The 13,488-nt window shown below is 31.4% G+C and overlaps 1 protein-coding gene across 1 annotated transcript; it reads left to right on the plus strand.

The window, feature by feature from the left end:
- The first annotated feature begins 2,559 nt into the window (after positions 1-2,559).
- On the plus strand, positions 2,560-11,625 carry LOC143068814 (uncharacterized). Its single transcript, XM_076243122.1, has 9 exons — positions 2,560-2,584; positions 4,240-4,371; positions 5,065-5,176; positions 5,676-5,727; positions 6,930-6,978; positions 8,766-8,809; positions 9,279-9,349; positions 9,992-10,066; positions 11,515-11,625. Exons 2-9 carry the CDS (start codon positions 4,244-4,246, stop codon positions 11,575-11,577), a joined length of 594 nt encoding a protein of 197 aa, XP_076099237.1. The 5' UTR covers positions 2,560-2,584; positions 4,240-4,243; the 3' UTR covers positions 11,578-11,625.
- Positions 11,626-13,488: the final 1,863 nt, after the last annotated feature.

Here is a 13,488-nt window from a genome sequence, read left to right on the forward strand (position 1 = left end):
GTGATGGTAGAATTAACATGTGTAGTGTTTCAGAAAGATTTATATATTTGTACATGTGTTTATATAAAACATTCCTGCCTTTGTCTGTGATCAGTCAATCCATTATATCATTAAAGTGTTGGATATTATATTATATCTTTTCTTCAATTACTACTCCTAGAAGGCGAGTGATTTTTATGCACCCGTGGTAGTGAAAGAGGCATTAAGTTTTACCTTTGTCGGTCTGTACTTTGTCGATCTGTTCATCCTATAATTGGTTTATGTTTTCCAACTTTAGTTTGGCTCAACCAAATGTTATGAAACTTATACACAATGCTTATTACCACATAACACATATCAAGTTTGAATTTTGGTGGCATCCTTTTTACCATTCTAGAGGTTTGCTCCTTCATAAATGAAAAAATTGCTTATATTGTTGTTTGTCAGTGATGACCTATTTGAATACCATTTCATGGGTTTAATCTTAAAATGACATTAAAATATGTATGACATTTCTGCTTAAACTTATATGCCATATAACACTGACCTTTATTTGAATGGTAATAACAAACAGAAAAGGACTATTGTATATATATGAGCTACAAATTATGAATTCCCTAAAGTTACCATACAGTATATAGTATTTCCTAAATTTGCATGAAATATCTGCAGCTTGCCATAAGCAAACAACAATCAATCCAAGCAGGACTTTTCTAGGTTCATTTACTTCTCTATCTGAATGGTCCATTGTGTGAAACATTAAAACAAATAAGGATTACAGGATTTGCAAACAAAATATTTAATGCTATTGTACACCAAACCAGACCACACCAACATAAAGAAATAGACAAGCAACATATGGTCCAGATTTCCTTGCTTTGTATAGGGCACATTTTAGAGAATTGTGTTGTTAGTTTGATACCTTTATAAAATGACATTTTGTGAATGGTACACAATAAATTATACAATGTATATGTTCCAGTATCCATGGCCAATATCCTTTCATCGTTCATGTCCAAAAACTGAATACTAGAGATGGATTTAGAAAAGGCTCAGGATGAAAAAATAAATGGCAAAACATAGACTATGTTTTTGTGCCAGAGGCTTTGGACTTGGGACTAATTTTACTGAACAATTTTACTAAAACAAATTCTCTTTGTTTATTTAAGTGTCTGCCAGAAAAGCAAGTAAAGTAGAAAACATCTTTCTAGGGCAATTACTCCAATAAAAGGTCAATTATAAAATTGAGAATGGAAATGGGGAATGTGCCAAAGAGACAACAACCCGACCATAGAGCAGACAATAGCAGAAGGACACCAACAGGTCTTCAATGCAACGAGAAATTGACTATTTTGTCTTGCTGACTTAGAAATTGATTTTATTTTGCTGAACAATTTTCCTATATGCAGTTTCTCAGTAACTATAATGGTTTCTGCAAAATAACAAAAAATCATTTTGTAAGGGAATAAATCTTATAATAGTTCAATTGGAAATGTCAGTCATGTGTTGACGTAAATTTGTAGATTTTTTTGCTGAAACTTTTTTTAGGCATGAAATATAATGCCAGTTAAAAAACAACTTGGACCAGTTTAAAAGACAATTTAGACCTGTTTGAAGGATAGAACAGTTTTAAAGACATCTCAGATACCTTATGAAGGCAATGAAGAAAAGTTAGAAAGACTACTAGAACCTCTTACCCAGTACTGAGACTATTATAATACAATTATAGTAGTCCCAGGCTAGTATTATATTTTAATATAGATGATGTAAAGATTTTTTTTGCCATTATTCTCTATTATGTCAACCCTATATAGACTCTCAAATAAACGTTCTTTAATGAGTCTTAGTGGTTAAAACTGAGACTACTACACGACTTATTTTTCAAACTGGTTCGAAATTCTCTCAAACCTTGAATTGGTCTGATTTGGCTTGGGCCGAATTATATTTGGTCCGAGTTGTCCTAATTTCAGTTATGTCCCCTTTTGACGCTCTTCAAAATGAAGATAGTTTTATTTTCGCGGAAATTTTGAAATTGTGTTGAAGAAAAAATAAAACACAGCTAAATACAAAAGGAGGTAAATATAAATAAGTTCTCCATGATATGCCTTTTCTCAATCCTGGTTAATCATGAAACCTTGAAAAGTTTCATTTGCATAAAATACGAGACTCGGTCACTCCCCATTTTCAAATCAAACTGATACTACTAGCTACTGTATATATTTTTTGTAGTCTCAGAATCAAACAAAATTAAAATTTTATTGATAGTCGATACATATAAATATTTATTATTGCAAACTGCGACGGTAGTCATTTTACTGTTCGTCCTTAAATATTTCAGGGGTTTGGTTAACTTTCTTTTCTTTTATTCTATCTCCGTTTTATTAATAACTCTTGTAGATCCGGCCATTTTGTTTCCCCCACCGGGCCACTTCCGGTGTCCTTCCGGTGTCCCGGTAGCCCCGCCGGGCCTATGACGTCATTTTGGGGATAGAAATACGTAAGCTCTAGGTTTTTGGGGAGTGCACTTTTGGGATTTGAACGCTAGTAAAGAGTTGACTTTAATATATTCTACATTTTATCTAAAACATTATATCTTACTAACCAGGTAAGGACTTAACCGTAAACTTGACCATTCGTATTCTAAGTATTTATATCTTATTGAAATGTATCGTAAATGTGAACTACAACATACATACATGTAAAAAGCACGTAATAAAACATATATAGACTTTAATAATCGTCAGTTTAATAGAGAACCTGGGAAAACATTACACTAATCTGTTACACAAACAAATAACAAAAGCTTGAGTGAGCTTATAAAGTTGACATTATAATAACTCAGAAACAAAATCATACCTGTCAACTTACCCGTATTTTGCGGGTGTGACCCGAGATTTTCACAATTCTGAGGGATCACCCGAGACATCTGCCGGGTCACTGAATAACCCGGGAATTCCGAAAATGATCCGTTTTCACCTGGATTTCTAAGCCTAGAGAATGATTTCATAAGTGATTTTTCTTTGAAATACCGACAAATTCGTAATTCTTCCATCAACAGAAGTTCAGCTACATGTGTAAACTGTCAAATTAAGTGACCCATCAAGTGCATGGCTTCACTTGACAGCTTCGGTGTCAAACACACTGTTAATTAACACCAATTACCTTAGCTTTAGGTCGTAAATAAATTTCACTGTTGTCACGTTTTACAAACATTTTTCAACTGAGTTACTTCCCCTTTTTTGTCACCATTCAAAATTGTTCCTTATATTTACGTTTTTTTTGGGTAAAAAAAGATCAAATATACTACAAATAGAAATTAAATACATATTGAAATATAACTTTTCATTTAATTCATACCTTAATACAATTATAAGAATAAAGTTGAAAATTATTTTTTTCTTGTATACTTCCTTTAACATGTTTAACTGTTTAACTTTATTTTACTATAATCTAGTTTAGAATGGAAAGTGAAATTGTACCGACCGTGCGAGGGCTGTATAGCCAGTCAAGGTCGTTAAACACTTCCATATATCAAGTGAATTGCTACCGTGCGAGGGCTATATAACCAGTCAAGGTCGTTAAACACTTTGTTGAAGTGAATTGCTGATGAGCAAAGACTAATAAGCCAGTCACAACTTTCAAAAAATAATTGAAAAAAAGCAAGTAACAACTTTCAAAAAATAATTGAAAAAAAGCAAGTCACAACTTTCAAAAAATAATTGAAACATGTATCACAAAATTTTAATAAAATATGAAAGTTAAGTTCAAAACTGTTTTGTTTTCCTGAATACCATGCATTTCTAAACATTATGTGCCAATTTGAAAAAGTTATTATTTTTTTTAATTTTCTTGGGCCAAAACCCGGCCTTAATGCCCCTACTCCTTTAACACCCCTCCCTGTTGGTCCCTAGTACACTTTCAGTCTTACTTGTAACATTTTGTCAGTTTCTCTGTAACATTAATGGTTTCTGCAAAATAGTAAAAATGCATTCAATCTGATTAAAATTAAATCTCCTCACTTGCTCATTTTTTTATGCTTGCTCCCATGCATCAACCAAGCTTAAAAAAATGAGCGAGTGAGGAGATTTAATTTTGATTAGATTGAAATTCCTTTTTCAAGGGCTATTTTTCTTATATATGTTGACGTAAATCATGTAAATGTGATTGACAATCCTTCATGGATTGTATATCTATAACAGACAGATTAATGAATTTGTATTATAACTTTTTGAAACCCTTAAACCTTTTCTCTGTTTTCAGAAGAATGAATCGGACAAAGTCACACATACCACATTATATTCATGGAACCAAGTCAACCCATGCAAAAAGTTCCAAAACTACAGATACATGTACTACAAGTAAATTAACCAGACCAAAATCTACTACATATGGGTAGGTGGCCACATAGTATAAATAAAGGCTAATTGAGCATGCTTAAAGCATGCTCAATTATTTAACATCCTCCTCTTCATGCTATTATTCAATATGTTGAATAATGTCAGTAATTCTAAGAATATTTTTTATAGACCAGGGCACTGTCATGACTATTTATGAGGATATAAAAAATGTTCCTCTGATATTTACCATTAGCAAAAAACAGTTAAAGATTTGTCTTATTCATTTCAAGAAAGTTAAACTAAAAATAGTAAAATGAAAACAAAAACCACCAAGGACACTTACATGACAGTACAAGATATTGATAAAAAAAATTAAAAAATCAGACAATTTTGCTTCTATATCATGTATATCAGCATCTATTTTTTTAAAATCAAACCATACACGCCTTAAAAATATATATAGCTAAAGACTGTAAGTAATGGTTTCAATGCACTCAAGCTTACAAGTTTTTATTCGATTTTGATCAATATTTTGATCTAATTGCCATACATGCATGACATTTAACTTCTTTAAAAAAATAAAAAAAGATTTAAAAAAAAAATTGAAAGCATGACAGAGTTTTTAAATATAGATGAAGAGAGTCTAAAAAATCATCGTGACAATTCCCAGTGATATTCCTGGAATAGTCTTTGTATAGAGATAAACACCTGTGCTTTAAAAAATAGAAATTTTAAATCTTCATTGTAGAATAAATGGTCGTAAGAGATCAACAGAGGAGGAAGATCAGAAAGAGGACAGAAACTCAAAAAATGAACAGGGTGAAATAAACAGATTGAAGACACTTACAGGCAAACAAAAGGTTGATATAGATTTGAAATTGATGGAAAAGGGGTACATGTAATGAACATGTATTTCTAAACATATTGTTTTAAGAAATGAGTTAAAAAAAAACAGAAGAAAAAGAGAAAATATCTTATTTTATATTTTATATTTTATTATGTACATGTATGCACTTAATGAAAGATTTCATAGAAAAAGTTATAACCTTAATAACTTGCAGAAGAGTGTATTTTTATTATTTCTTGCATTTGAGTTGTGTCTCTTTGGTTAAAAAACTCTGCTTTGTACAAGACCACTGTACTGAGCTGGAATTTTTGCAGGATAACCTTACACCCTTTGTCACCCTACAACTTGGTTACAAAGGCATATTGTTCTTATTGTGAGCTTATCAATCTGTACACTTCTAAAAGCTGCATTTTTTTTATGGGAAAAAAACATAGAAAAAATACACTCAGTTGAGCCTTTTAAAAAGATGAAAGTGTATTTTTTGTATTAATAAAAATATACTTTATATTTAGGAAAGAATTGCAAGTTTGGAAGCTTCATCTGGGAAAGAAAATGTTCTTAAAGGTAACTTTTAACTATAAAGTCTGTATGTGTTTTTGTTGTGTACTTCACCTGGTTCTAGGATTATATTAAAAAGAAATTTACCATGTAAAGGTTTTATTCAAATTTTAACGATAAAAGTCCTGTAAACCAAATAATTTTCAGATACTATTTTTGGGTTAAGCCCTTCTTTGTCAGTGTTATTTTCCTACTCAAAAAATTTCGCGCAATTACATCAATCGTGAAAATTAGTTGGATTACAAAATATTGTTTAGTGGTTACAAAAATCAGCTTAATAACAAGTCTTCTTAAAATTAGTTGCTGTCTTCATGAACAGGCACGACAGGGGTATTATTTGTTTCTGTAATTCACAACAGAGGCAAAAAAAAATATGTTTACACCTTTATCTATGAAATGAGATGGGTTTTTAAATAACCTGATAAAAATACAACAAATGGAAGTTTTTAATGACCTTGACCTGGTTCGCCTTTTTGGGCGTTAAATAATTTAATTTTTACCATATGATAATTGACATAATTTAGAACAAAAATGAAAATTGATTATTAAAGACCTTTATAAGTAAAAGTGGATGTTGGTTATATTGTAAATGAGACAGCAACCCAATCACAAAAAGCCATCAGGAGTGGATGGCAACATACAGTCTGACATCATTGATTGACAGATGATTATACATCAAGTTCTAATAGTATAGAGTCTATAAAATGTATACATTTGAACTGAAATGAGCAAAAGGATCTGCCATTAACACCAACTTCTCAAAATAAAAACAAAAAAAAACAAACGTCAAGATTGACATATTAAAAATTGCCAATCTGCCTTAGAATCAGACAGTGATGAAAACATGAAAACAAAAACCAACTCAAGTTTACATTAATTTAATTTCAAAATGCATAGTGGTGCACAAATATAACATGTGTTTCCTTTTCTTTGTACTTCAAGATATAATTTGGTCAAAGTACACTAGAAATTAATAATTAAGGGGAGCTAACTCAGACATTTGCTTTGATTCTAATCAAAATTTATTTAGAGATTTCTCAAATTACCAGACAAACAGAAAAAAAGACATACCATTTCCAAATCAGGATAAAGGTAATTTTAAATAGGTTAGGGATTTTTTTCCCGCCATTCATTTTTTTCTAAATTCTGTTACAATGACTGGCACTTTAAAAAGAAAACTGTCATAATGTTGTTTTTATTATTAACAGATGAGATAAAAACATTAGAAGACAGATTACAGCAGACAGATGAAAAAATGTAAGAATACAGTTTAATTATACCCCCGCTTTAAAAAAGGGGGGTGTACTGTTTTACCTCTGTCTGTCAGTCCGTCCGTCCATCAGTCCGTCAGTCCGTCCGTCAGTCAGTCCGTCCCATGAAACTTTCGTCGCATTTTTCTCAGGAACTACACATCCACCCTTTCTGTAATTTGGTATCAGCATTTATATATGTCAGCCATACCGTGTGATGCATTTTCAGATTCATCACTTGACAACTTCCTGTTTACCGAACACTTGTCTGATTTTACACATGATAGCCAAGTTGAAAATTTTCGTCACGTTTTTCTCAGGAACTAAAATACAAGGATTTCTGAAATTGGGTTTCAGGATTTATATAAGTCAGCTATACCGTGTGATGCGTTTTCAGATTCATCACTCGACAACTTCCTGTTTACCGAACACTTGTATGATTTTACACATGATAGCCAAGTTGAAAATTTTCGTCACATTTTTCTCAGGAACTACAATACAAGGATTTCTGAAATTTGGTTTCAGGATTTATATAAGTCAGCTATACCGTGTGATGCGTTTTCAGATTCATCACTCGACTACTTCCTGTTTACCGAACACTTGTATGATTTTACACATGATAACCAAGTTAAAAATTTTCATCACATTTTTCTCAGGAACTACAATACAAGGATTTCTGAAATTTGGTTTCAGGATTTATATAAGTCAGCTATACCGTGTGATGCGTTTTCAGATTCATCACTCAACTACTTCCTGTTTACCGAACACTTGTATGATTTTACACATGATAACCAAGTTAAAAATTTTCGTCACATTTTTCTCACGAACTACAATACAAGGATTTCTGAAATTTGGTTTCAGGATTTTTATAAGTCAGCTATACCGTGTGATGCGTTTTCAGATTCATCACTTGACAACTTCCTGTTTACCGAACACTTGCATATTTTTACACTATTAATATTATCCACTTGCGGCGGGGGTATCATCAGTGAGCAGTAGCTCGCAGTTTCACTTGTTTATTATGTGAAAAAATAAAAGGTTAAATTTTAAATACTTTTATAGAGCCAAATTAATAGCCAGGGAGAGAAGCAAAGTGGTTGGCTCACTTGCTGAACAAAATTGTAGCAATCCATAGGTTAACTACCACATAGAAATAATGATATTCATATTTGAAATTTAACTGTTGTGAGTGTAAAAATCTTGTATTGCTTTAAATGCAGATGTTCTTTTCTTTCATGATCTTGAGATTATGTTGACAAGTTTTGACAATCTGGCCTAATAATATACAAAGAGACTGTGTTCTTCCTGTATAATCATAATGTGATCCAGTAACCACAAGAATAGCAAAACAGAAAGGAAAATTAATGTCAGAATCAAATTTTGAGAACTAAGGCCAAATATATATTATATGTGTTTCCTTTAATCTGCAACGATTCTGAAACAAATATTTTCCTCTCTTGAAATTCCTGTTGTTAACAATGAAAAAAACTTAGAAAAAAAACTGCAAGTTAGGAAGTTTAAATAGACAAAAACTGCTAGAAACAATACTGATTTAAGGTTTGAATTAAATAGTAACATACTTAATGCAAACAGCATAATTTTGTATGATATTGTTTTATATTCATATACTTTTAGCTTATATAACTGTAAATTCATGATAAAAATATCTAAGCTTGATTCATCAATGTACCATGCGTTACACAATAAATCTACTATTTCTATGTTTGATGTAAAAGATTCTTAAGCGGTCATTTCATTTTCATGACAAAACTTATTGTTTTTTACTCTTTTCAGGGAATATTATGAAAAACAATTACTGCTGTGTAACATAGATCCAGGTAACTTAATCATCTGCATCCTAAAGTCTATATAAAATAAATTGTTCTTAGGAAATTGTTTTTATGAAATTGAAGAAAAATAAAAGGTCAATTTGTAGATAAGGAAGTTTTTTATTTTGTTTCACAACGACGAAGGTCACAGAATGAGAGAGACAAGCCAGTTGTCAATGTGGCCAAGTCATAAGCTCTCTGGTTTTCAGAAGAAAAAAGAGCGTGATAATCCATGGTTCCATATATTTTATGCATGTACCTTATGGTCTGAACTCTGAAGAATTTATCTGGCATAGGTCATTTGTCCTCGTCATAATTTTCATGGTTCAATGATCACTTAAAAAAACATCAATTTTTTTTTTAAACACAATTTTTTTATTCAGTTGTTTTAAATTATATGAAAACTATTTGTTGCTTTTATGTGAATTAGAAAAAAAACATTACTTAAACTTATTTATCTTTTTTCTATTAATTTCAGTTTCATTGCATTCCTTAGATCCCTCACAAGAAACTAAAGGAGCTCTTTTAGAGATAGGCAATAGAACAAAGGTGAGATATATCTGAACTGGGTGAGTCTAGAATTTCTTTGTATGAGCTCAGTGGTAAGGAATAAATCTGACCCTAATAAAAAAGTATAAAATGGACAAAATGTTACGAGTTAACTGTAAATATGTAATTTTTACGTTTTTGGATTTAAACCATATAAAGCTTTTAAAAAAACATGTAAACAGTATCTATGTTTGTTTATTGATAAAGATAGAATATTGACCTTTTCGTTTTGTTTGGTCTGGTTTCTGTCTCATTTACAAGCGGGAGGTTTAGCTATGTCTAAAACACTTTCACTTGTTCATATGATTGATAGTATTTATTTCGTCAGTTTTAAGAACTTTACCTTTTTAAGTTTGTCTTAAGAATTTGAAATTTTGTTTTACTATTATACATATACACTCAACGTATTCAATTGTGGATTTTGAAATAGAAGGTTCAATTTTAAAAGTTGATGGCAAAATTTTAAAGTTTCTACTTGTAAATCATTGTTGACTGTAAATGAAGATATTGATACTGTTATTTCCCCCTAGTTTGAAGAACACAGACTATCAACTGTAAATCTGCAATTTTCTTTCTATTTGTAGATTCAAATTATATTAAAAAAAACTCTGTTTTAAATGCTATAGTGTTTTATATTTATAGGTAGAAGTGAATAAGTTAAAAGAAAGCATTGATGAAATGAACAACAAAACAAAACAAGTGTTGATAGATTTAAAAGTAAGATATTTTTTACATAATGGGAACTATAGATTTATAAAACTTCTGATCAGATGGAAATAAAGGCAAAATTTTGGTGGTAAAACAACATTCAAATTGCATTCAATCTAAGATATTTACCAGACTAATTTTTGTTTGTTTTTGAAAATGGTATCAGTATGGAATACTCTTTATAATTAGTTTTACAAATCAGCAAAACTAATTGTAAAAGAGGTCACTTTTCAAAGTTCTGTGACGAAGGGGGAATAACTTGTCGACCTAACTTGCATGCTCTGAAAATTAATTGCGATTATCATGAATTATCTCCCTTGTGTTTCATATATAATTTAGAACAATGTTTTAAAGAATGTTTACTTTATAAGGCAAACTGATCTCTTAAAAATCAGAAGCCTCAGTTATTTAGTAGTAAATGGTGATTACTGACTATTAGAGATTAATTTGTTTGATAAAATATACCAGTTTGACAATATCTATCAAAATTAAATCAAATATAAAATTCCGTAGCCATGTCCAAAACAAACCAGGTCTACTAAATCAGATAAGTGCACTGGACATATTTTCATTTGAACAAATCACACAAGTTATTCATTAATACATTAAAAGGATTCAAGAAATTTACCAATTAAAAAGAATTACCATTGCAAGGGAGATAATCAAGTCATATGATAAAGCAAAAACAAATCTAAATCTATTGCAGGATTTTCCAATTACATTCTATTGATATGTTAGGGACGACATCAAAAGTTCAATGTATGATAAAAAACTTCATTCACATAGTTTTTTTGCTGACCCCCCTACCCTCCTTCTTAACTTAATTTGGGAAAAATTGATTTACCTATATGGATATATGTAAAATCGATTTTAGATTAACAAAACTTCCAGCAATGTTGACCACCCGACCCCAAACTATTCGATTTAAGTTTTTATGCCCCACCTACGATAGTAGAGGGGCATTATGTTTTCTGGTCTGTGCCTCCGTTTGTCCGTCCGGTTAAAGTTTTGGTCGAGGTAGTTTTTGATGAAGCTGAAGTCCAATCAACTTGAAACTTGTTACACATGTTCCCCATGATATGATCTTTCTAATTTTAATGCCAAATTATAGTTTTGACCCCAATTTCATGGTCCACTGAACATAGAAAATGATAGTGCAAAGTTCAGTTTAAAGTTTTTGGTCAAGGTAGTTTTTGATGAAGTTAAAGTTACATCAACTTGAAACTTAGTACACATGTTCCTTATGATATGATCTTTCTAATTTTAATTCCAAATTAAAGTTTTGACCCCAATTTCACGGTCCACTGAACATAGAAAATGATAGTGGGAGTGGGGCATCCGTGTACTATGGACACATTCTTGTTTATCCTACATCGATTTTTTGATGTTGTCCCTTATATAATATACGAAACAATCTTATTTTCAAAATATTAATTAACTTTTTTTATTTCTTTCAGACAATTGGAGATGAATTGGATAACATATGTCCAGAAGATGAAATGATGCCATCTTATAAATGAGACTCACTGTTTTTGTTTTTATACTACATTAAACCATTTTTATCTTGCTGTGAGATTTTTTTTCATTTTATGATTTTAAGACTTTACTTGCAGTGCTTGGCTAGATAGTTATCAAACAGAATTTTATCCTAGGACCAATGTGGACGGCTTCCTTTTGGCCTCTGTCGTCGGTTCTTATATATTGTTTTAATATCTGACTTACTTAACACTGCGCATGGACTGAATTATTTCAGATCATATACCTGTACCTTAAAACTGTTCAATTTCCATAGGGCAATGCTTCAACCATATTCATGCACTAGTGTGTTAAAGTGATATGAACCCTGCTTTGTACTAAATCAACATTTTGAGACAGATTATTACCATTGTAGCACTAGTTTTTTTCCCCATCTGAACACTTTATTAAGACTCAGTTAGTCTCTAGCTCTTTCTGTTATACTCAGTGCTTAACAAAGAAGCAGCAAATCTCAGTTTTCCAAAGTTTATGATAATACCCAGCTGTGGAGTGTTCTAATGACCACATTCCTAGGGCAAGCATATGTTATCAATAGACCACGATGGTAGTTTAATCCATACAAAAACAATAGCTTCATCAAAATTGTAAAGGGATTTATTTTGAAACATGGTGAACATATTTTATACTCATTTGACTTGTTAATTTAAAAACTGCCAAGAAAAAAAGATTTCTGCTAAAGAGTAAAAATCAGGAAAAGTAAATATCTATATTACAACAAATCTATGTTTTTACAACACTTATGGGCTATTTCATAGCGGCCAATTTTTATTGGTGGAGGAAGCCGGATTGCCTGGAGAAATCCACAGACCCTTGATAGGAAAACTTACATTCCTAGTCAATTATATAACATTTGAGTGAACACGCATGAGGGGGTCTGAACTCACAACCTCTGTGTTGACTGACTAGTGATTACAGTAGTAACTACTTAGACCACTTGGCCACTGAGGCACCTGTTTATTTAAAAGACCCCACTAAAACAGATAAATACATGAGCATGTCTAGAGGTAGAAAAACATCCATGTTTCTCACAAAACTGATTTAATATACTGTAATTAAAAAAATGTTTTTAGAAAACTTTGTGATTGGATAGGTTATGTTAAATGAAATTTGGATTTCCTGAAATTGCCATGACTTATTTCTTAAATTACATTAATTTTTGTAACAATTACAATATTAAGAGCATGCAAAACTTATTCAGAATGCACAGTAGCAGAACTAAGGACAATCAAGGTACACATCACATTTTTAAATATTTCCATGACCTGAAGAACAAGGAACTTGATAATGATGGAGTTATATATAGAACTTGATAAGGAGTTGAACAAAATATAGGGGAATATTTCTGTATCTATTATACACAGAATTCAAAAAGGCATGGTTATATCAGCTTGTTTGTGCAGGGGCGGATGCAGGAATTTTCGAAAGGGGGGGTGCTAACCCAGGGCAAAGGGGGGGTGCAAAACATATGTCCCGATACAAATGCATTGATCGGCAAAAATAAAGGGGGGGTGCGCACCCCCGGAACCCCCCCCCCTTGGATCCGCCACTGTTTGTGCACTCTGGTTTCACTCACATTAAACCTTAGAATGATCTTGTGCAGACTATGAAGGTATACTAACACATATTCATGGTGAACTTTAGGAAAAAGATATGTTTAAAGAAAAATTTAAAATCATTACTTTTGTGACAAAAGCCTTTGATGTGATAATTTTTTGTTATTTGTCTCATTAGTACATGTTCGTAATGCACATTTCAATTTATTAATAACTGATAGAAAAAAAATATGATTGAATTTCATTTGCTGAATATCCAGTGGCAAACATTTCATGTGTATTCAAATTATCTAAAGGACAAAATTATTTTAGGTTAATAATATCAAGAAAAAAACAAGAGCA

This window comes from Mytilus galloprovincialis, chromosome 3 (assembly GCF_965363235.1).
Source record: "Mytilus galloprovincialis chromosome 3, xbMytGall1.hap1.1, whole genome shotgun sequence".
Lineage (NCBI taxonomy): Eukaryota > Metazoa > Mollusca > Bivalvia > Mytilida > Mytilidae > Mytilus > Mytilus galloprovincialis.